Source organism: Stylophora pistillata, chromosome 3, assembly GCF_964205215.1.
Source record: "Stylophora pistillata chromosome 3, jaStyPist1.2, whole genome shotgun sequence".
Lineage (NCBI taxonomy): Eukaryota > Metazoa > Cnidaria > Anthozoa > Scleractinia > Pocilloporidae > Stylophora > Stylophora pistillata.
In genome coordinates, this window is record NC_142521.1 from 2,897,583 (window position 1) to 2,920,205 (window position 22,623).

General features: G+C 39.3%; 1 protein-coding gene across 2 annotated transcripts in view; it reads left to right on the top strand.

Moving 5' to 3' along the window:
• Positions 1 to 22,623, top strand: part of LOC111330488 (uncharacterized) — a 53,561-nt gene that overhangs the window by 8,381 nt on the left and 22,557 nt on the right. For both annotated transcript variants that reach the window (XM_022935353.2, XM_022935354.2), the window contains exons 16-51: positions 517 to 715; positions 1,115 to 1,270; positions 1,539 to 1,816; positions 1,945 to 1,986; positions 2,310 to 2,495; positions 3,149 to 3,331; positions 3,700 to 3,795; positions 4,126 to 4,221; positions 4,567 to 4,662; positions 5,322 to 5,414; positions 5,804 to 5,989; positions 6,372 to 6,548; positions 6,644 to 6,688; positions 7,027 to 7,391; positions 7,661 to 7,955; positions 8,796 to 9,104; positions 9,646 to 9,927; positions 10,204 to 10,479; positions 13,320 to 13,607; positions 14,099 to 14,119; positions 14,406 to 14,776; positions 15,186 to 15,474; positions 15,879 to 16,175; positions 16,302 to 16,592; positions 16,952 to 16,996; positions 17,431 to 17,792; positions 18,034 to 18,334; positions 18,562 to 18,840; positions 19,226 to 19,258; positions 19,356 to 19,385; positions 19,756 to 20,120; positions 20,349 to 20,628; positions 20,827 to 21,114; positions 21,278 to 21,328; positions 21,728 to 22,095; positions 22,266 to 22,548. In XM_022935353.2, the coding sequence (XP_022791088.2) occupies positions 517 to 715; positions 1,115 to 1,270; positions 1,539 to 1,816; positions 1,945 to 1,986; positions 2,310 to 2,495; positions 3,149 to 3,331; positions 3,700 to 3,795; positions 4,126 to 4,221; positions 4,567 to 4,662; positions 5,322 to 5,414; positions 5,804 to 5,989; positions 6,372 to 6,548; positions 6,644 to 6,688; positions 7,027 to 7,391; positions 7,661 to 7,955; positions 8,796 to 9,104; positions 9,646 to 9,927; positions 10,204 to 10,479; positions 13,320 to 13,607; positions 14,099 to 14,119; positions 14,406 to 14,776; positions 15,186 to 15,474; positions 15,879 to 16,175; positions 16,302 to 16,592; positions 16,952 to 16,996; positions 17,431 to 17,792; positions 18,034 to 18,334; positions 18,562 to 18,840; positions 19,226 to 19,258; positions 19,356 to 19,385; positions 19,756 to 20,120; positions 20,349 to 20,628; positions 20,827 to 21,114; positions 21,278 to 21,328; positions 21,728 to 22,095; positions 22,266 to 22,548 (7,602 nt within the window). The remainder of the gene's footprint in view (positions 1 to 516; positions 716 to 1,114; positions 1,271 to 1,538; positions 1,817 to 1,944; positions 1,987 to 2,309; positions 2,496 to 3,148; positions 3,332 to 3,699; positions 3,796 to 4,125; positions 4,222 to 4,566; positions 4,663 to 5,321; positions 5,415 to 5,803; positions 5,990 to 6,371; positions 6,549 to 6,643; positions 6,689 to 7,026; positions 7,392 to 7,660; positions 7,956 to 8,795; positions 9,105 to 9,645; positions 9,928 to 10,203; positions 10,480 to 13,319; positions 13,608 to 14,098; positions 14,120 to 14,405; positions 14,777 to 15,185; positions 15,475 to 15,878; positions 16,176 to 16,301; positions 16,593 to 16,951; positions 16,997 to 17,430; positions 17,793 to 18,033; positions 18,335 to 18,561; positions 18,841 to 19,225; positions 19,259 to 19,355; positions 19,386 to 19,755; positions 20,121 to 20,348; positions 20,629 to 20,826; positions 21,115 to 21,277; positions 21,329 to 21,727; positions 22,096 to 22,265; positions 22,549 to 22,623) is intronic.

Sequence of the window (22,623 nt, forward strand, 5' to 3'; positions counted from 1 at the left end):
GCAGGAGACAGACCAGTGGGCTATTTACAGAGTGCAGCCGAGGAGTTGAACCAGGGGCAACCGAGAACAAACCCACTGAGTGGCAGGGTGGAGGACCTGAACGCGGGCCAGCGGATTAAAGTCCAGCACCCTAACCGCTCGGCCACGCCGCCTCCGCTAGAAACACTAGAACTCCGCCTCCGCCTCCACTGAAAGCAGTAGAACTGAAACTCCTGCTGGCTAGGGTCGTCCTGCTGGCGTCATTTTATAACTTATGGGCTAATGCTTAGAGTAATGTACCGTTAGCGCAATTTCAGCCTTTTCTGGGGAATTTTGATGAGGTGTGAGTCTTTCGCCCCTTTATTAAGGCCGCCGCAGGCTAAGTTAGGGAAATGTTTATCCCTTTACACCTTGCCATTTGTAATCTCAAAATGGTGAATCATTTTAATAATTACCGTTTCATACCCCAGATGATAATCATTATATAGTGTTAATGCTTCAACTAACTAACAAAGTCATCTGCTATTTTGCCTCCAGTTCCTATCCGTTCCTGCCGGGAGTTTCTTGAACGCTGCCACAGTAAAACTGATGGTATATACACCATCTACCTACAAAAACCAAACTCTGCTGAAACGGCCAATGTGTTCTGTGATATGACACATGACAATGGTGGGTGGACTCTTTTGGTAACAAGTGCGACCAACAAAGGTTGGACCAAGGACAGTGTAAAGAGCAGGTGAGCAGTGTTTTTTTAAATCTTTCTTCTTTCTTTTCTTCTTTGGTTTCTTTCATCCTAGCCTCCTTCTGGTTTTTAACTTCTTTGTATCTGTACCATGTTATGTGTATGGTATGTTCCCGTTTGAAATGCGCAGATATGAAGACAAAGAATGTGCCTGCACATGGAACCTCTCACTTCCTCTAAAACTTTTTTCCCTCTTTTTTTATGTGTGATATCTGATTTGCAATTCCGGAGTACTCTCGAAACTTGGTATATTCCCGTTTTAAGTGCTTAGATCTGAAGACAAAGATTGTCCCTACACATGAAACCTCTCGCTTCTTCTTTCCCCGTTTTTTTCTTGTGTGATATTTGATTTGCAATTCCAACTCACTTTTGAATCTTTCCATTCAAATCTAGGAATATAGCAGAACCCTCTGTTACCAAAGATTATTCAGCGCTAGACGAGGGTGATACAATCAAGTCAATCGCTGTTAGTCCATATTTCCTTTATCGACTAGAAGCGCGAGAGAGAGGTAGCAATGGCGGTATTTTCGTGGCTCCTCAGAACTACAGGTTGGCTTCTTCTACTTTCCTTTGATCACCGTGCGTGCTTTGCCAGTTATGTTTCACACTTCGTGTGTTTGAAGACAGGTACTATTTTGGACAACGTATTGTGCCAACCACCGTCATTCTGTTGCGATTTCTTGCATGTATAGAAAAGAGAAGACAAGACATAACGGCAAAAATAAGAAAACAAACAGAATGTGTGTTGTCAGTATCAATACTGTTGACACTAAATACCTTAACTCTGAGTAATGTTGAGAACATTTCATTTGTGTAGTTTCACGACTTCAAAGTGTTCACTTAATGGCGTACAGCTGCTAAAGAAGTTTGGAACTTGGCCGGAGGATCAAACAGGAATCGGCAAGCGTATGCCATACGTCACTGTTAATGATGACAAGTCGCTTTTGACGACATCTGATTGTGAAAGTCCAACCAAGTATGGCACAATTGTTTCCAAAACTGCAGACAATCAACCAGCGCAGTGGATCAGTGGAGACTCAGAGAATCCAGGGATTATTTGGTACTGGGTGAAGGAGTCTTCCACAATGCTGAAAGGTATAAACGAATAAAAAAGTCAACTTAGTAAATACACATGCGCTTTTTTTGTATCGAATAGTAATACCTTAGTTTGAATTTGAGCTCTAACACTGACCTTTTGATTTGTATATTCTTTTTCTACCCAGCGCCTGAAGAGGGTAAACCAGATCCTATGTGTCCTTTCCCAGGTATAGTGATTAAAGAAAAATAGGTGGAAGTAACTGTACAAGTCATCGGCTTATCCACTATGTTTCTTTCCTGTCTTTTCCCATCTACCGAGGTCAAATTACCGTATAAACTTGATTTATATTACGTTGGACCAGCAGATCGTGATTGGATTAAACTTTGCATCTGATTGGTCAAGAGAGAGGCACGAATTTACTATAGTCCGATCAGAAAGCAGAGGAGGAGTGCAGTGCGATTCTGGATAACGTTCGACACAAATACAAAGAGCTCTATTAACCTAAGCCTAAATTCGGACGCTGACGTGTGTAATCGCTTCTATTTACAGTTCCTGGTGGATACGATGAATGGACCCAGTGGTCGTCCTGTCCTGTGACCTGTGGGGGTGGAACCCAAGTCAGGACCAGAAATTGCACTAATCCAGTACCACTCAATGGGGGAACCGACTGCTCCTCTCTAGGAGGCAACATGGAAACCCGCAAGTGCAACCCTAATGCCTGCCCAGGGGTCAAAGGTAGAGCAGGAATATGACATTGTTTTAATGGTTTAAATCAGTTCAAAAATGATAATGAGGAAATTACGCGGTACAACAAGGTGTACGCGACAATTCGATGATTCTAAAGTTATCCAAAAGTTGACAAGTCGGACTGTTGGGGATAATTTCTCGGGGACAAATTTTTCTTACAGTGTGAATGACTCAGGAGGACTCTCTTCTAGGGTATTATTGAGAACTTAGCGGAAATTCTACTTTTATAACTTTATCTTGACCTGTCGAATAGTTTTCCTTGCCGATCTTCATTGCGAACAAATTTCTTTGACATGTTCTTCTCCTTCAGAGTACCTTTCCAGTTGCATCTTTATCTGGTACACTAGTGCACTTTCAAATTTTGTATCTTATCTCGGAAGCAGCCGTTGTAATCCCAAAATTTCATCGTGTTTTTGAGTTTTTCAACTAATGTAATTTTTAATTTGCACGGGAGTGTTTCACGTAAGTCATCAACTCTCTAAAAATCACATTAATGAACGTTCGGTAAGTGGCCTTATTAATAAATTCTTTGTAGCTTTAATTGTAAAGCATGTCTGGTTGAGGTTTCTGGGTTTCTTCTCTACCTCGCGCTCGTGATAAATGTTTCATAACTTTCTTTGCTTTTTTGCTCTTTGTTACAGTGGATGGTGGTTACACTCCTTGGAGCCAGTGGACAGAATGTACAGCAACTTGTGGTGGAGGAACACGCATGCGCACGCGGTCCTGCACGAACCCTCCCCCTCAGAACGGAGGAAAGACATGTCTGGATCAGGGTCTGGGACCAGAATTAGAAACACAAGTGTGCAATGTACAGCCGTGCCCTAGTGAGTAGCCAAGGGATTATAATCAAGAGTTTACGAAGGATAACAATCATATCACTTTTGTTATCTTTCGTGTCGCATCATGTTGTCTGAAAGGACGATTCGGCTGAAAATAAGCAATAATGAAAAAAACAAACGTTATACTGAATAAGGAGTCATGGAAAGGTACTGTACATGACATTGCAGCTGATGCTGCATCACCAAAAAATATTGGTTTAGATAAATATTTATAAAACAAAACAAAACAGAAATAACACAAAAAAGAATGGAAATTGGTGTAAAGGTTCAGAGGTCAACGCGGTTGAATAGTTACTAGCCACGTTCACTCTCGTGATCTTTTCTTATTCTTTACGTAATTTTGATTTGAATAGGTGTTTGTAACCCAGCTTGTCAAAATGGTGGAACATGTGTCAATACCAAATGTCAGTGTGGTCCGGGGCTTTATGGTGGAAACTACTGTCAGACACGTAAGTCATAAGGCTTCAATAGCTTTCATAGCTGGCTGTTCTATAATGATTTTGGCAGAAGTTGAAACGCGCAAAGACAGTGTGTTGGAAAAAGAAGCGGCGCCCAAGGAGAACTTGGGCACTACAGGCAACTAATTTTTGTCATTGGGCGAGTTATATAACTTTGCTTTTACGAAAGCCTTCAAGAGCTGAACACCTAAAATTTCTTAAACAAAACGTTTCAGGATCCTGGAGTTCTTTTAAGAGAAGAGGTTTTGTTTTTGTTTTAGGTCGTTAAATTTTTTGTTTTGACTGTGCACAATACATCAGTGGATTTTTTTTCTTACGCAGCTATTTGTAAGATCCCTTGTCAAAATGGTGGGACGTGCAGTAAACCGAATCAGTGCGCTTGCCCAACTGGATATGGGAGTAAAACCTGCAACAAACGTGAGTAAACTTTAAACCTGAGATATATTTGTTCCTTCGCTGTGATGAGGTTCAACTCATGGTTAAGAATTTACGTGCTGTACATTGATTTGTACACAGGTTTTATCTACGGATCTTCCGATGTTTTTTTATGAAAGTAACACATCTACAAGTAACTATAGTGCTTGAGAAGTACTTATTTAAACATTGGTTCGTAAAACGGAAAAAAGCCCTTTCGGATTATAGTGATTGAGTCGAGTGCAAGCGATACTCTAGGTAACTACAGAATGTAGTTAAGGGTGGTCAAACGGGGTGAACGTGGTTAACTGTATTCGAATTAATTTTACTCGTATTCTACCTTTTTAGCTGTTTGCCAGCGAGTTTGTCAGAACGGTGGAAAATGCGTCGCTCCCAACACTTGTCAGTGTCAACCTGGTTACTCTGGCCAGTGGTGTCACATCTGTAAGTACTTATATTGATTAAGAACTGTTCTTATCTGAGACAGATAAAAACAATTTTCTATTTTTCTTTATTGATGTAAATTTAACTCTTTTGAATTGGTTCTTTTTAGTCATTCCTTGATAATGGCGTCATGAGGTCGCCAAAACGTCGGAAGATTATTTCGTTAGTTTTTTTACTTGCTTGTGTATTTTTCTTTTCTTTTGTTTTATTTTTTGTTATGTTTTAGTTTGTTTGTTTTGTTTGGTATTATTATTCACGTGTAATGCCTCAGGTGTTTTTGCAATCATTTGCAAAAATAGAAAACCCGATTTTCGTTTTGCTTCCAAGTACATCAAACCTTAAGTTTCAAACCTATAAAGTACATTTTTTCCTTTGTTGCTTGCAAGTCCATTTGATTGTACATATACAAAACATCTTCCGCAGTTTCTACACGAAATTTTAGTTTTTTCGTTTCTTTTTCTAAATTTGAACACTATTATCATGCAAATAGTGGAAATTCGTTCCTCCGCCATGTAATTTGCGTTTTTTTTTGCTGTTGTTTCTTTGTTTTTCCTTTGATTTTGTTGTGTTTTGTTTTGTTGTTGTTTGTTCATTTTTTGTTTTCCCTTCCAAAATAATACGTATTACATTCATTTTATTATTTTTATTTTCGATTTCAGCAACTTGCCAGCCAGACTGTTTGAATGGAGGAACTTGTGTCAATAACAAATGCATGTGCGCACCTGGATATTCAGGTCCTAACTGTAACATAGGTAAGAAAAGCAGTTTAAATTTAAATTATAGCAGCTAACGATAGACCATCAACAAAATCCAAGTCGTACTTGTCATCCTTTCTAACCCATTCTGCGATCATTAGCCAAGCGTGGAATATCATGGGCTACATCTGCTGTCACTTTCGCCCCTTTACTGGAACGATTGATAAACGACCCCTTCAGCGCGCAGGTTTTTAAACCGTATGATGTGCTGCGCGTTAGGAAACTTTGAGCAGTACTTCTGGTCAAGGCTTAGCAGTAAACAGCTCCAGTTGTTGTGGCTCGTATCCAAAAATATTGTCAGGTAATCAAAGATAGGAGAGCCAATCATATTAAATGTACTTTAATGCTTAGTTTCTGTTAGTATCACCTTTGTTTTTTCTTTATAGTCTCTCCATGTGCCATCGGTAAACCAGAAGGACCTTGTCAAGTTGACATTCAACAAGAAGTGGGTAAAGCGTCTGTTAATGAACAAAGTTCTCCCTGTATCAGCTTCTTGAAGGAAGTACTCGCGCACTGTAGCTACAGAAATTTGTCGCATTTGTATTCGAGGAAGAACTGCGAGCAAATGTGCGGTAGGTTTACATGGATAGTTCTTACTCTTTCTACTGTTCCTTTGTCATCCCTAAAATCAAAGCAAACAATCAAAATAGTACAAGAACAGCTGACGTTCGACAACTGGACCCTCCGCCTCCTCTCAGTTACCAATCTAGGTTGAAATAACTCCTAATATATGAAAGTTATATCTGTGAACCGCGGATAATAAATGAATGTGAGAGTTCTCTTCGCAGCATAAAATGCCACTTAAGTACGAAGATAAAAATCATGAAAATCTAATTTCGCTCGAAAAGTTCGTGTTGTGGTTCTGCTCTATGGCTGCTGGTCACATGAGTGAAATATCAACCTTGTCCTTTGTAGTCTTACAAAGTGAAAAAATCCATTTATCTTTCTTTTCAGACACCTCAGAATCAGACGTATGTCAGAGGGTTTGGAACTCTGACAAATGCCTTAATGCAGAGCTGCGATACTACTTCGATTCGGCCACCGACAAGTGTAAAACATTCAAGTTTGGACAGTGTCTTGGAAATGAGAACATATACCCCACAGAAGCAGCTTGTAAAGCTAAATGTGCAGGTCTGTGCTTCTGTTTCCATATGAACTAATGGCCACATAAGTTTTAATAAATCGTCATGTTAATTCTCATTTTCTTGTTGTGTTTGTGGTTTTAGGGCCAAAACCAACCATAGTTACTCCGACGGGGCCGGGTCCAAAAGGTATGAACCGTGGTCGCTGTTTGGTTATTTTTATTAGTTGATTTGTTTTCAAAGATTATGTAGTTAAATAATTAGCAATTACCCGGGCAATTTGTGGAGAACACCACTCGGTTGAGCCTCGTGAGTCTACAACATTTTGACCACTGTGATGACGAAATCGTTTTCAATAAAAGTACAGACCACGCTAAACCACTGTTCATTTTCTAAGTTTCTTAGAATTTGAATCCCATTTTTGTCTTTAATCTTGTCTAGACTTTCCACACAAATTCAGGGCAAATTTGCGTTCACCTGCTACACAAACTTCCCTGACAAATTTTCATAATGTGTTGTTTCTATAGAGCCCCCTATACCTGCAAGTTATTACTGGTATTTCCTGGCATTGCAAAAGAATCAGATTTTTGGCGTCCCTCCGTTGTATATTAGCGGGCAAGTCAGTCTTCTCAACATGGGTTTCAGAATTTTTAACAGAACGTGGCTGGCCACAACGATATCCACACAAGACTGTCTCCTAAATCCAGACAGCTGCGAGAAGGGTTTCACCATTGGTATAAAACTTAGGTTAGACTTATCAGTGAGGTCTTGTAAGCAGCAGCCCAGGTACATCATCGACACTGGTCCGAGTGTGAAGGCGCGAGGTGTATCACTTTATGCTGTAGGAGGCATGCTAGTCGCTCGAGTGGTCTCATCAACGAAAACATGGGAGGTAAGTTGAAAGAGATGTAAAGTAGTTTTGTCGAAGGAGATATTGCAAACGAACATTGAACTGTACAGACGTAAGGGTTTTCTTACGGGCAAGAAGAAAAAAAAAGGAGTTTAAGATGTAGAGGTCTGTGTGTAACGTTTTCTGAGGAAGAGCATATCAGTTTGTTACTGTCAAATTACAACCTGTTATAGCAATGAATACAACAAAATGAACTGAAATTTTTTCGCTTCTGGCTAATGTTCTCTAATTTCATTGTGCGTTCTATCAAGGTCCAAACGCCAGCAGCTTTTGATTTCTGGTGCTACATCATAATAACTTGGCATCCTGAAAAGGGACTACAGTTTTACGGGAACAGTAATTTGAAAACCAGCCTTCATGCAGGTGTGGCTAACCCAACTCCACCGCCAGTGTACAATGGTAAACTTAACTTCGTTGTTGGACGCGGATTGAATCAGAAGCCTGAACAGACGTGTGGCATATTGTACATGTCGTCCACAGCTGTGTTTAAACAGTACCTCAACCAGGAATGGGTGAAAAAGATTTTCGCATTCTTCTGGAAAAACAGTAAGTTAAATTGATTTTTCATGGGAATGCTTTTGAAAATGAGGAATTTGGACTCGGGGGCAAGGTACCAACGATTTATGTTTTTAAATTTACGAACTATTGAACTGAGGAACATTTTAACAAGTGAATAATTTAAGTACAGAAAAGCTAAAATAAAGTTTACAACCCACCCTCTCTACCTTCTCACTCCCCTCTCCTTTCCCCTCACTCCCCCCTTTCTTCCTCATTCACCTTCCCCTTTCCCTTTCCCCTCACTCCCGTCCCCTTTCTTCCTCATTTCCCTTCCCTTTCCCTCACTTCCGTCCCCTTTCATTCTCTTTCCCCTTCCCTTTCCTTTCACTCCCGTCCCCTTTCTTCCTCATTCGTTTTCCCTTTCCCTTCCCCCTCACTTCCGTCCCCTTTCTTTCTCATTCCCCTTCCCTTTCCCTTCACTTCCGTCCCCTTTCGTCCTCATTCCCCATCCCTTTCCCTTCACTCCCGTCCCCTTTCTTCCTCATTCCCTTTCCCTTTCCCTTTCCCTTTCCCTTTCCCTTTCCCTTTCCCTTTCCCTTTCCCTTTCCCCTCATTTCCCTCCCCTCCTCCTCCCAAAGAAAATCTCCACTAAAAATTAAGATGTTGAAAGACAACTTTCAAGACCGAGTTCAAGTATCATGGAACGACTCGGATGTCGTTATTTTTCGAGAGGAATTTCGGTTACATAGAAAGACCTCATCAACATGTGACATTTATTGTAGGGTTCTAATTTCCATTATTTGTCGAGTTGCTATGACTGTTAATACCTTTGAAATAAGCAAGGTAATGTCTTAAAATTAATTCCTTATTGTTTGCTTTCATTTTCAGTTGTCTCCAAGCAACCGCTCGTGGACTATTACATTAAGATGAAGATCTCGAATCTGTCTGGGAAGAAAGTCCTTCTCATTCCTGGTGATAACGACCCTGCAAGTGGAATGCCAATCAACCCGAATGTCATTGCCATGATCACCAAAGATGTTCCTGTGGTAGAGCCAAACGTCCCAGCCTTGCAATTTGCTGTTGTGGATGCTGCCAGCAGACGACAGTTTTTGTTGATAAATGGAAGCCAACTTATAACCCTGAGGCCGGTGAAGAACAAGAATGTAGTGCCGATAAATTTGGTTATTGGAAATCCAAGTGAGTTTGTCAAAACTTTAAAAGAACACTTCCGTTCGATCTTTGAGTTCCCCTAAGATGGGAAGAAGAACACAAGAAACGTTCTCTCTCGATTCCCATGCATTTTTATTAGAAATGCATCTTCCAGATATTGCGTGTCTCCATTTCAAATCTATTTCAAAATCTGAGTTTTTCGACAACGATTTTTTGTCTAAACTTTAGCCATTACCTAATGCGTCCAAGATGAATTTCATTGAGAGAGCGGAAGAGAAAGTTAGGTTAAAGAATTACGAGGTCAATTTTTCAACTGACGAATAAACTCAGGTGATTAAGTGTAGAAGACTACATGTAATTTGTAAAGGCACGAAATTCCTTGTTGCTTCTTCTCTTGTAAAAATCTCCAATCCCCTTCAGCAACCGTAATCGTTTCCCCCTCCCCACAACCTTGAGGGTTGGCTGCCCTCCAGTTCCCGTAGCGGTTCCTAGCCGACATTAAGATCTGTAGAAAATCTCCATTTTTTTTTTGCCCTACATTGAGTCATTTTCTTCTATTGCATTGCAGTCGCCAATAAATGGTATTACATCGTGCTTCGAATCACAAATAGAAACGATTTTGACATCGTTCTCAAACCATCTGACAGTGATCCCGCTGACGGTTTTGTTGTGCTGAAAAAGAAGATCGTTGTCATCAAAAAGAAAATTAAATCGCCTCTGCCTATAACCTTTGAAGCATTCCTAAAGACAGATTTAAAAAAGAAGTTATACATCAACTACAAACCAAACTTAGTGCTTAAACCCCTACCTAACGAGGGAGCTCCCATCACTATTACCGTAACCACCAATGGTAAGTGGTAATCATAGTGTTTTTTTTTTTTTTACATTTTCGTTTACCTGTAGGCTTAGGTGCCTAGATGAACAGCTGTGCAATCACGGAAGTTGAACAAACGGAATGAAACGATGGAATGACGGAGTGACCGACAGAATGAAAACAGACAGGCGACAAGTGAACGCCCAAACGAAATAGCAAATAGACTGGAGACGACCAAAAAGACCAGATTGATAGAGGAGAATCCCTTTAGAAAAACGATCTAACTTTTTTTTTGTTTTTTTGCTTCGTCAGCCTCCCCAGTTGTAGTTTACTACATCCGCATACGTTTTGCAAACTACGGAACGCAGGGTGTTAACATCACAACAAGCGACAAGGAACCAGCGAAAGGATTTACCATAAAAGCGAAAACCATCGTCCAAATAGCCAAGAATGTCACACACAAGGCTCCTATCACATTCTGGGCCAAGGCATTGGATCATTCTTGTGTTCTAAACAACCAACCCAGCTTGATCATTATTCCTCAGGAAAAACCTGGCCCTTGGCAAGTTGTGAACATAACAGATAAATGTAAGTGTTAATGAGTTGGTTGATTCAGGCTGAATCAGTCAACGAATCAATTGATTGATCGATCGATTAATCGAACAATCATTCATTCAAACACATAAGAAATCAATCGATCAGTCAATCAATTATTCTGCAATTCGATAAATCGTTTAACCAGTCAAACAAGCAACCAGTCAGTCAAATATTCCGTCAGCCAAGAAACTAATCAGTCGAACCGATCATAAAATCGTTCACTCACTCAGTCACTCAGTTAGTCGATCAATCAACCAATAAATAGATCAATCTTCCATAAATTTGTAAAAGTCTTATCTCAAATGGCTTGAAGGAAAGTTGTAGCCAGATTGTTTGTCAGGAGGGACTACACATTTTTTTTATTGGAAGTTTCCAAGTTTTATTCCAAGTTTTATTCCAAGTAAATATCAGGTGGTTATTACTAGGCTGGCTTGCAAATAGCGAAGAGCTAGTCGCGGCAAGCCAGGCAATTGAAAAGTAATTTTACATAATAATATTCACATACAATTACAACATGACAGAGGAAAGAGGAAAACTACAGACTAAAGAGACTGGAGACTAAACATAATTACAGTTAGAAATTAATCTTTCATCAAGTATTAATTAAAGTATCTATTTCGCCTTAGGAGTCAACTACAGACTAAACATAATTACGGTTACAAGTTAACTTTCATCTTATTAATTAGAGTATCTATTTCAACATAGGAGTTTTCAGTTTCTAGAATTTCGGTTAATTTTGTTCTAATGGATTTTTTAAAAGAGTGCTTGGATAAGTTTTTAAGACTAGTTGGTATCCCATTCCAGATTTTAACGCTAACACGTAAAAAAGTGTTACTTTGAACATTAAGCGCAGATTTTTTAGTATAAAAATGCTCAGACGTTGATGAACGTGTGCCGTAAGAGTGAACGCTGGAAATTTTTAGAAAACAAATTCGAAATATTACTTGGTGCAGAAGTCCTATTGATGTCGTACATTAGATTAGCAATTTTTTCATAATATTGGAATTCTAGTGGAAGAAATTTTGCTTTAAAAAAAAAAAGGGTATTGCATGCTCCCTTACTGGGGCAAAGTGGATAAGACGGAGTACGCGTTTTTGTAAGACAAGAATACTATTTAACAAGGTCTTAGATGCAGTTCCCCAAGAAGTTAATCCATACGTTATAAAAGGTGCAATGAGGGATTTATAAATGTCAAGAAGAGGAACTAAATGTCTTAGCTTCGCAATTAGACCGACATTTTTACTTAGTTTTGTTGCAAGGGTATAGATATGGTTTTTCCAACTTAGATTCTCATCAATCAGTAACCCAAGATATTTAATGCAATTCTTATGCTCAAGAATAACGTTTTTATTTTATTCATTGTGGAAAATATTAATTTGTGGCAAGTAATTAAGTAATGGGTGAAAAATAACAAAGTTTGATTTCTTTCTGTTAAGTGTAAGTTTATTTGCGGTTAGCCAATTGAATAGTTTGTTTAATTCAATAGTTACAATTAATTCCAATGCCTTGAGATTTTTGTGAGAGTCTAGGACATTAGTATCATCTGCAAAAAGAAAAAAATTAAGTTTCCTGGAGCAATAATGTACTCCTTGACATAAAGCAAAAAGAGGAGTGGCCCTAAAACGGACCCTTGGGGTACACCACAGCTAACTACTTCTTTGTCCGAAATATACGAGTTAATCTCAGTTGTTTGGGTACGATTAGTTAAATATGAAGAAAACCACTGATTAACAATTCCTTGGAAGCCATAATAATTAAGTTTTTCAAGTAATATATTATGGTCCACCGTGTCAAAAGCTTTCTTAAGGTCGATGAACACTCCACAAGAAAAAAGTCTTTTATCCATATTGGTACGGATGGATTCCACCATGTCAAGTATAGCATGTCCAGTTGAATGTGCTTGGCGAAAGCCATATTGGGATGAAGATAATAGTTGCTGTTTTTCTATAAAAATTTTCATTCTATTGTACATAATTTTTTCAAAAATCCTGTTGAAGTTTGACGGTATTGAAATAGGTCTATAGTTGCAGGCATCTCTTTCATTATCAGTTTTGTAGATGGGTAAAACTTTGGACATTTTCAGTTTAGAGGGGTATGCCCCTAGACTGACAGAAGTGTTAAAAAAAGTTTGCAAGGACAGGAGATATTATGTCACAAGAGCATTTAAGAAGTTGTGTAGGACAAGAGTAAAGACCAGATGATTTATTGTTCGGTATTGATAAAATTTCAAGCTTCACTTCATGTGGAGTAACAGGTTTGAAGAAGAATGAGGTGTCAGGTGATTTGGAGTTAACGAGGTAGTCCATATGAGAGTGATCAGCTTGAGTCAGTTTGGTTCCTAAGTTATTACCAACAGATGAAAAATACTTGTTTAAAATGTTGGGTATACGCAATGGGTCCTTGATAATTGTATTATTGCTCTGTGGATCCTTAAGTTTATTGATTGGTTTAAGGTTTCTTTTACGACGATTGATTAACGCATTTATAGTTTGCCATGTTTTCCGCATATCACTTAAATTATTCTTGAAAAGTTCATGATAAAGTGATTGAAGTGATTGAAACTGTTGTTCAAGTTGAAGCTAAGGTTAAACGAGAACTGCATCATACTGAATTCGCCAAAACAAAAAGCGCCTCTCTAAAATAAATTGAGATTCCTTCGTGCAAAACTAATCCGGTGTGTATTTTTGCCTTGCTTGCACCATTTGAAATCTTTTTCTTTGTTTATCGTTAAAACTGAATCAATAGATGAAACGTACGAAAAGGTAAAGTCCTTTTCTAAATTCATATTGTTTGCGGTTTTTGTTTTTTTTTTTGTTTTTCTTTTTTGCCAGATGTTCCTCCAATGTTCCCGCCACCTCAGCAGTTCTCAATCCTGCTCCAAGTGACGAACAATGCAGGAACACAAGTGACACTTGTATCAAACGACGCTAAACCATTGAACGGCGACGATCTTCAGCCGAACAGCATGTTAACAGTCAGCAAACTGACAACGCACATGAAACCTATCAAATTCTATGCTGTGGACACTGCTACTGAGAAACGATTGTTGATAAACGGAATGGAAAGTGTCAATGTGTCCCCGAGCACCAAACAAATTGTGATGCCTCTGGTTATATCAGGTGATTATTCTGACTTGTGAACCTATGCAACTTTTGAGTGTAATTTGGTGGTCGTAAAACTCAAACTAAATAATTGCAACCAACGGTAAGTGACTGTTCAAAGTAAAAACATGCTACTTGATGCATAAAAAAGAAACGCGAGTACAAGGTCGCGATTAGTTTTATTCAGGCATAGTTTTTGGTTGGCAGGATTGTTAGAATTTTTTTCTAACAATTACTAAGCAGAACACAGCAAAACCTTTACTATCTAGGATTAACTTTATCACTCATGTGAAAATTTGCTTTAAGACAATTTGCCAAAAGAAGAAGAAGTCAAGATTATTTATGTGTTACCGTGCTATGAACAACTGAGAAATGCAGAAATATTATTTTGTGCATGAATTTTTACTTGAATTATCAACCTCTGAAGACCAAGAAAATCGTAATTGGGTTGATCAGTAGTGAATCAGTTATATCACTGGAAACTAATGTATAATTTTTGTTTTCAACAGATGGTATTGGTGAAAAACCAGGTAAATTTATCTCTCCTTTTTCCAAATTATTCACGTTACTAAGATTGTTTGGTTTTTTATCCTGCCCTTTTGTTACTCTGCAAGGTCAAGACAAAATCGAGGAAAATGAATCGGAGAAGACTCGCTTATTATTACTATTTTTTCTGTAGTCATTCTTTGATTTAAGGTTTAATCCAGAGTGCTGTAAACGAGGATGTTGAATCGCTTCAAAGAACTGTTGTCTAGGGAGGTTAATTGCCACTACGTTATGTTACATCTTATAATAATTTTTTCTCTTTTGTTGTAGCGATGCCCGCTCTGTCCCCCAGTCAATACTGGTCATTCTTTGTCATATCAAACGGACTTATCCCTGGAAAAGCAGCTCTTAAGGTACACGGCAATTCTCAGAGTGTGGAAGGGGGTCTCCTCTTGGATGGCGCCTCGGGATACCTCAGTTCTCATTTGAGTGGCCAGAATCCGTTGGTAAATCCTGGTGATTTCTTGGACGGGTTTTCTTTCGGTTTGAAGCTGAAATTCCCTGCGGCAGTATTGAGCTATGACAACCCTAGGTATATACTTGACACTGGAGAGAAGAGCGTTAATTCGCCGGGAGTTTCGCTGTATCTGTTGAACAAAAAACTGGTTATGGAAATTGCAACTTATGACACTCGATGGAAGGTAGGCTTCTCTTAAAATTATCTGTTAGCTCTTGTGTTGTTTGATTGTATTGGTTTTGGTTTAACTGTTGTTATGGTTTTTCATCTTTATTATTGAATTTGAGTGTTGTTGCGTTCTTTTTGAAACTTCATCTCCTACTCACTGTGTTCTTAGATACTTGGAATTTGACATAATTATCTGGGTTTCCGCAGTATTTGATTTTTGATGTTACTATGATACTTTGTGTTCAATTTGTAATGATTACCTCTTTTAAAAGTTTCCCAGAAACATTTTTAATGCAAGGTTCACATAACTATAATAATGATAAAAACCGTTAATAGAAAGATAAAAAGAAAAGATTGCTCACATAATATATTTTGGTGACTTACGTTCTGAGTTGTGTTAGTAACTGTTCTGTGACTCTCCCCAGGCTGAAACGGACGTGATCATAGACCAGTGGTTCTATCTCATCACAACATGGCGGATGAAATCTGGTCTTAAGATGTACATAAACGGCAAGAAAGAGACACGGGACAAGGGAGGGGTGGGTGTGCAGAACATGAAGGATTGGAAACAGCAGGATAACCTCTGTGTTGGACGTAATGTTGGAGGGAATGGAGTGTCCTTCACTAATTTCTATATCGCATCCTTCGTGGTCTTTAAGAACCACTTAAAGGCTCAAACGGCGTATTCTGTGTATAAGTACTACAATAACGATGGTGAGATGAAAGTAAATGTGTTTGTGCAGCTTCAATTACGGTTGTTTAATCTAATTTTCGCGTCTTAACTCAATCACCCCTTCCCCCATTTGATGCGCTAAAATCACAGATAACAAAGTACAACATTTTTCAGCGGAAGTGGAGACGAGAATCAAGGAATCTAGGATAAAATAGTGTTAGTTAAGAGTGTTATAATATTAATTGCAATTGGTGAACTATTCTGTTGCCGATAGCTTGCATTTTAAAGGAAAGAGAAGGCTGCCTAGCAGTCAATTTTGAAACTGCTGATGTTGAGAAAATAGTGAAATCCAAACTTTTTCTTTGGTATTTACTTTGATTGATATTCATTTTGAAGGCGGGCATAACTGGAAAAATATTTTTAATGATTTGATTTCTCTCTACAGTCGCCGTCCAACCTGCTAAGTTGTACTATGTAACTCTTCTCGTAAATAACACCGAAGCAGAAAACATTCTACTCGCTGCAAGCGATAGTCAACCGGCCAGCGGCTTTGCTATGAAGGGTGAAACGTGCGATATGTTTGTTAAAAAGCTTAGAAGTCCATCTCCAGTGAAATTCCGTGTGTGGGGCGTGTCCACTGACAAGCCTTTCTTGTTGAATGGAGAGAGAGAAATTACCATAGTACCCAGTGATTTCGAACAGGATGCCACTGACGTCTTGATCCGGCTGGTGAAACCTGGTGGTGAGTCAATCAGTAATAAGCACATTTTATTTACGAAATAGGAATGAAATGTTTATACGCTTACCACATGTTCATTCGACTTTAGTGGCTGGTGTGGATCTTAGAGATCGTCATTTTATTCTGCAGATGACCTGTCTCCACCCCCAAGATTCCACATGTCGTTCCTTGTGGAAAACCAGGCAGGTGTGACCATGAGAATACTCACAAGTGACAATGACCCCCCTGATGGCTTTAAACTAGAACCGGAACACACAAGTATCATCACCAAAGAAGTCAGCAACCCGAGCGACATGTCCCTGCATGCTGTGATACCTGGCGAGGAGAAGACACTTCTTGTAAATGGCCAACCACGAATAATAGTCTCACCTAGCAAAGCAACTGGAGATCCTATACTGTTAAGAATCACGGGCAAGAAAGGTGAGTGATTTGTTTGTCTTTTCGTTTGTTTTCTGTTCTTGTACTCCTTCTGCAGCATTTATTTAATGTGTTGAACAAAACCTTTTGCTGTATGGAAAATTGGAAATTAAAGGTGAAAAGTAAACAACAACGACGCCAAATTTCACATTTCTGTTATTTGCAAAGATCAAACTGAAAGGTCTTTTTGTATAAAGAGCATTTTCTTACCAGAAAGTTTTCCATCCATCTTGGAACTTTCCTTTTTGCTTTGTTTTCTTGAGTCAAGACTGTTCCGTTGTAGTGCTAGTGCAACAGTCATAATAAAAAAAAAAAAAATAAACAATAATTAGAATGAAAAAGTTGCAATTAACTTTTTTCAGGTGACGCTGCCCCAGACGGTGGTATTGTGGTTAATACTCCCCCGGGTGAGTATTACTGTGAATTTTTAGTGACGCATTGTACGATTGTGGTGATGCGCATGCTTTTTTAAAGTAATCAGTGGGGTTGTTGTCAGCCCTTACAATAGCTAAATAGGTGATTCACTTGACGTCGACTGCGGCAATAGGACCTTATTGCCTGTGCGCGAAAATTAAACCTTGAAGGACCTTTTCATATGTTACCTCACATTGCGATGACAGACGTCGACCTCCATTCCAACGTGAACTCACATCCTGACTTGAGATTTCGACGTTCCCCCTCGCGAACTGCACTATTCATCATGAACTAGATGTAATATGTAGCTCATCCAGATTTTCTATCGTTAGACACCATCTCTGTCCATTGGTAAACCTCCTGATTTTGTTCCACTGAAATGTCTCTCCATAAGTCGCTTATATGATCTATTTCCCTCCGTATCTAGTTCCAAATATTTACTTTTGGAGGCTGAAATCCATTTCACCACAAGGCTTCATAGAAGGCAACCCAGCGTTCAAAGTACACGGCACTGTTCAACCAAGCGATGGTGGGGTGGAATTTGACGGACAGTCTGGGTTTCTTACGACTGACATGGCGAGTACGGACTGTGTTATGGATCCTGCACTATGCATGAAGGGGCTTTCGATTGGTATTAATCTGAAATTCGACCAATCAGTGAAGGACTACAAGGAGCCTCGATATTTGATCGACACTGGCGCTCAAAGCTCGCAGACCCGCGGTGTGTCCATGTATGTCAAAGATGGGAAGATATTTTTTAAATTGGCGATTTCCCAGAAAGTCTGGGAGGTAAGATGTAAACAATTGAATATGTGAATAAAAAGAACGTTCTTAGAATATTTTGACAGGATATGTTTTTACGTTCAAGCGTTTTTTTCGCTTGTTTCACATCATTTGACATCATTTATTACACGTCACATAAATATGCTCCCTCATTGTCCACTGCCAAGTCGCCTATTTCCAACATCAAAAATTTTGCGTGATTATTTTCTCAGCTCTCGAGAACTTTATTTAATTATTTCTTCCCTAGGTGTCAGCTCCTTTAGTAATTGACAAATGGTTCTACCTGACTAGCACATGGAGCGAAGTTGACGGTTTGTCGTTATATCAAAATGAGGTTCTTAAAGCCACAGACGCACAAGGAAAACAAGAGCCAGCGAGACCAACTAACGCCGCCCAAACAAACTTCTGTATTGGCGGAAGAGTACCTAATGTGTTTGGATCAGATTTTGCTAAATTTTCCATCAAATCTCTGGCTGTGTTCGATGAGAGCATCCCAGCACCTCACACAGGAAGTGTTGCTTCTTTCTACAAAGATTACGATGGTTCAGGTAAGGGATACAAAGCAGTCAATGATCAGAAGCGGCAGATCCGATTAAATCTTTGGAGGATTTGCCGCTTGTTTCACTTTGTTCCCTCCTTGTGTCCCTTCGCAAGCTGTAAAAACATGTTTTGGGAAGAAAAGAATTTTCACGGTTGTTTTTTGTACTTTTAAAAACCATCGATGTTCAATGACACTTTAGTGGATAATTCTCCCTTTTCCGTTCTTACTTTTCAGGAGCCGCAGCCAAATTTTATATCGTCTTGGAAGTAACAAACCTTTCGAAAAAGAATTTAACGCTGTTTTCGTCAGATCATTATCCGTCCCAGGGCTTCACTATAAACGCCGGGATGGTAGCGAAGATTAAGAAAGCTGTATCCAGGCCCTCGGCAGTTATTTTCACTGCGCAAGATGATGGAAGTAAAGAAGCGTTATACATGAATGGTTTAAGGAAAATATCTGCGACGCCGACTAAGTCGCCCTTGCAAGATGTGAAAGTAACCATAACTGCAGAAGGTAGCCATATTTCAAAGATTTTTTCCCTTCTTTTTTTTCAAGAGAAAGCTTTTTGCGTCCATAATGTGAAAGTGAAAATGTTTTTTTTTTTCCAATCAGTCGTGGTTTTTTTATTTTGTCTATGGTAAATAACTAGTTTCAATGTCAGGGATTTGTTGGAATGTCAGCGTTTGAAAAAAGTGTCAAAATCTAGGCATGCGAATGTAGAATGAGAAGAATTTCTCTCTGTTTTAGGCATTTATTTTTGGGTGTCTTGAAAATTATAAATATTTTTGCCACCTTTTTGTTTTTAATTCTATCTTATTTTTAGTTTCTGTTTTTTGTTACTGTTAGTAAATTTCATTCTTTTCTTACTTGTATTTTTTTATATTTTTGCACTTTTCAGGTCAGCCTTTTACTGAACCTGTAATCAATTCCGGTGAGTTCACTATACGTTCATTTATTCCGATTTTTATCTTATTTTTCACTTATTAGCTAGTTCATTTATTTAAATCTTCTCTGTCTTTCTTTGATAGGTGGAGCTATGGAAGAGTCTAGCGTTTCAGGTAAAGCTCATAACCTATGTCCATTCGTCATAATCAACTAGAAGGCTTGAGCACAGATGTGGTCAATATACAAACTGCAGCTAAGGAGTCCAAAGTTCTCATTCCTGATACTCACTATAGCTCATGGACAGCACTGGTTGGCCTAAGCCAAAGAACGACCTTCCAGTGATCCATTAGCACCAAATCGCTCCCAAATTATTTCTGTTCTTCTTCCGATTGCTGCACGAGTGTCAAAAGCCTCTGTCTAATTTCTCTGGTTGCTACGACAACTGAGAGACTCTTATCAACCGTGGCCTCTCTTCCTGGAGTCGTTAGGTTCTTATCTGCATTACAGAAGATTAAATACTTACCTTTCCATTTCATTTTGTAGCACCTCCAGTAAATCCCTCTCACTCCTGGATACTTGCATCAATGAAAGATAAGCAAGTATCTGGTAACCCGCCATTATCGATTGTGGGCGGTCTGGAAGCAGTACCGGGTGGGGCTCGTTTCGATGGTATTCAGAGCTGCTTGAGCGGACAACTTCCCAGCACAGCATGTGTCATTAACCCAGACATGTGTATTGATGGCTTCGCTGTTGGTGCCAAGCTTAGATTCAGTGACATGTCGTTGACATCAAACGCGCCACAGTACGTCGTTGATACGGGTGCAAGCAACGGTAACAATGGAGTTTGCATGTTTCTGCAACTCAATGCGCTCTACTTCAAGATTGTTACATCAAGCGCGGTTTATCAGGTAACTGCATTAAAATCAATGATCACGAACCACTAAATGAATGGGGGACTCTTGATTGAAATTAAAAATAGGTGATACTAAACCATCGCAGTGCCTGCTGATCCTCATTTATGATCCAATTTCCCCCTCCCCCTTCCCCCCCCCCCCTAAAAAGAAAAGAATAATAATAATAAGAAATGCGACGGTTTCCCTAACATAACTTTTTATCCTCTTATTTTTCCCAAACAGGCCTCTATCCCCGTTTATGCTAACAAATGGTTCTACATCATGGGTTCCTTTAGTAAGAAATCTGGTCTCCAAGTCTACTCCGATGGTGAGCTGGCAGATGGAGATTTACTGGGCACCAGCGGAAATCACGAGACGTCTGCAAAACCTCAAAACTTCTTTGTGGGAAGCAGCGTCAATCAGGGCGCACAGGCCAAGTTTCAATTGGGTTCAATCTCTACTTTCAAAGGAGCGCTGTCACCGAAAACGATTTCTCACATTTACAGCTACTTCTGGAGGCAAGGTATAGTATGATTTTTATCCACGTTTTGCAACCTCTGTTTTGCTTATGATTTTGCCTGGGTATAAAACAAGAAATGCTACCAGTCTAAATTGGTCTTACGGAAAAAGGTGTAACATAATGCTGCGATGTAATGAAAAGACTATGATCACAATGATTATTTTATAGTTTTCACCTAGGCTTCCTAATTATTTCTTTCAGGATCTGAAGGAGAAGGAAAGCAATATTTCATGTCATTGCGAGTGACCAACAATATTGGGCAAGACGCGCTGATTTTCTCCAACGACAACCAAGTACCAAACGGCATGATAGTGAAAAAAGGCTCCACCTTGACGATTGAGAAGACAATGGTTTCCAAACGTCCTGTCCTCTTCACAGCCATTGACGGCACTACACTGGCGCGATTTTTCCTTAACAACGTGGCAAAGCTGAAAGTCACTCCTTCGCATTCGCAAGAGGACGTCACGGATGTCAATCTCTCACCGTCAGGTGAATCGAGGCATTGCTTGCATCCACCTGCTAACGTCATTAAAAAAGATAAAAGACAATGACTTGTATAATAGGAATACATTAATTAAAATATAAATAGAGTTTTCTAAAAAGGAAAATGTTCGTTTTGCTTACTGTTGATTCTTTATTTTAATCTCCCCAGGGGTTAATAACGATGAAGCTGCCAGAATTACCCCTTCTGCTATTATTCCAGGTTTGATTTCTCTTCCTATCAACATTTTAATATGGCGTCTAAATTGTTTTAAATCGTGAGTTACGTTTAACCGACCGGCAAACGGTAAGGATTAATTTTTTTGTTTTCAGCCGTCTTGTGACATAAAGGACATATTCAGTATTTGTTGTGAAAAAACGATTTCTTCTGTTTTTTTTTTTTATCTGTTAGATCTTAAAAAGATAAGAAAAAGCGAAAGAAATCAGCAAAAACCCTGGTTCCAAGGGACCTCTTTGGTAGTCCCCCTTCGTGTTCAGTTAGCGATAAGCGATTCCCCCTCCGTTACCCCTGAAACCGTGTGATCTCCCCCAAAATTGTGCGACTCCCCTCCCCGGTTATGAATAAAAGCTAATCCCTTAATCTTTCATTTTTCCTAATCAGCCAGTCCAGTCAGTCCGTTTCACTCCTGGTCTTTCATCTTCAAAACTCACGAAAAAATAGTAGGATCACCACCCCTCAATCTATTCGGCAACACACCCATTCAAGGTAGTGGAATGTCATTTGACGGAGTGGGTACGTATGCTACCACATCTCTACCAAAAAGTGACTGCCTACAAGACCCGGGAAGGTGTTTGAACGGCTTCTCCATGGGTGCTAAGCTGAAGTTTGATGAGGCAGATATGTCGTACACCACGCCCAAGTACATTATTGATAGTGGAGCCCGCAGTCTAACCTCACGTGGAGTGTCTGCGTACGTCGTAAATGGCAATCTTTTCTTTGAACTTGCCACAGCCAAAAAAGCTTGGAAGGTGAGAAAGATGTAGAAAGATGTTTTTTTTTTTTTCAGTTTTTATATTTGTCATAAAATTAGTAAGTTTTCATTTTGTGGATAATCTGCTATTCCTGTAGAGAGTTGTAATATATTGACCACATCTGGAAAGTATATGTGGAATAATGTGATTCGTTATTTGTTTTAAAGGTACAGACCAAAATTTCCCCTGATGTGTGGTGTTACGCTAGTATGACTTGGAGGAATGATGTTGGCCTCAAGCTCTACCTTGATGGTTCTGAGGTGGTGTCTGATTCTACCGGCAAAGACCTCGACCTTCAACTCAACACGAACAAACCAAACTTGTGCTTTGGACGGGACGTGCAGGGCCAAGGCCATTTTGCTAAGTTTGCCATTGGAACATTCTCATCATTCAACACGTATTTGTCGCCGCCAATGATGCGTAATGTGTACACCTTCTACTTTAGAAGTGGTGAGTGCAGGTATTTGCTACTGAGTTCTGGTCGAGGGCCAAAGAAGAGGGTCTAGAGAAGTCACAAGAAATCTA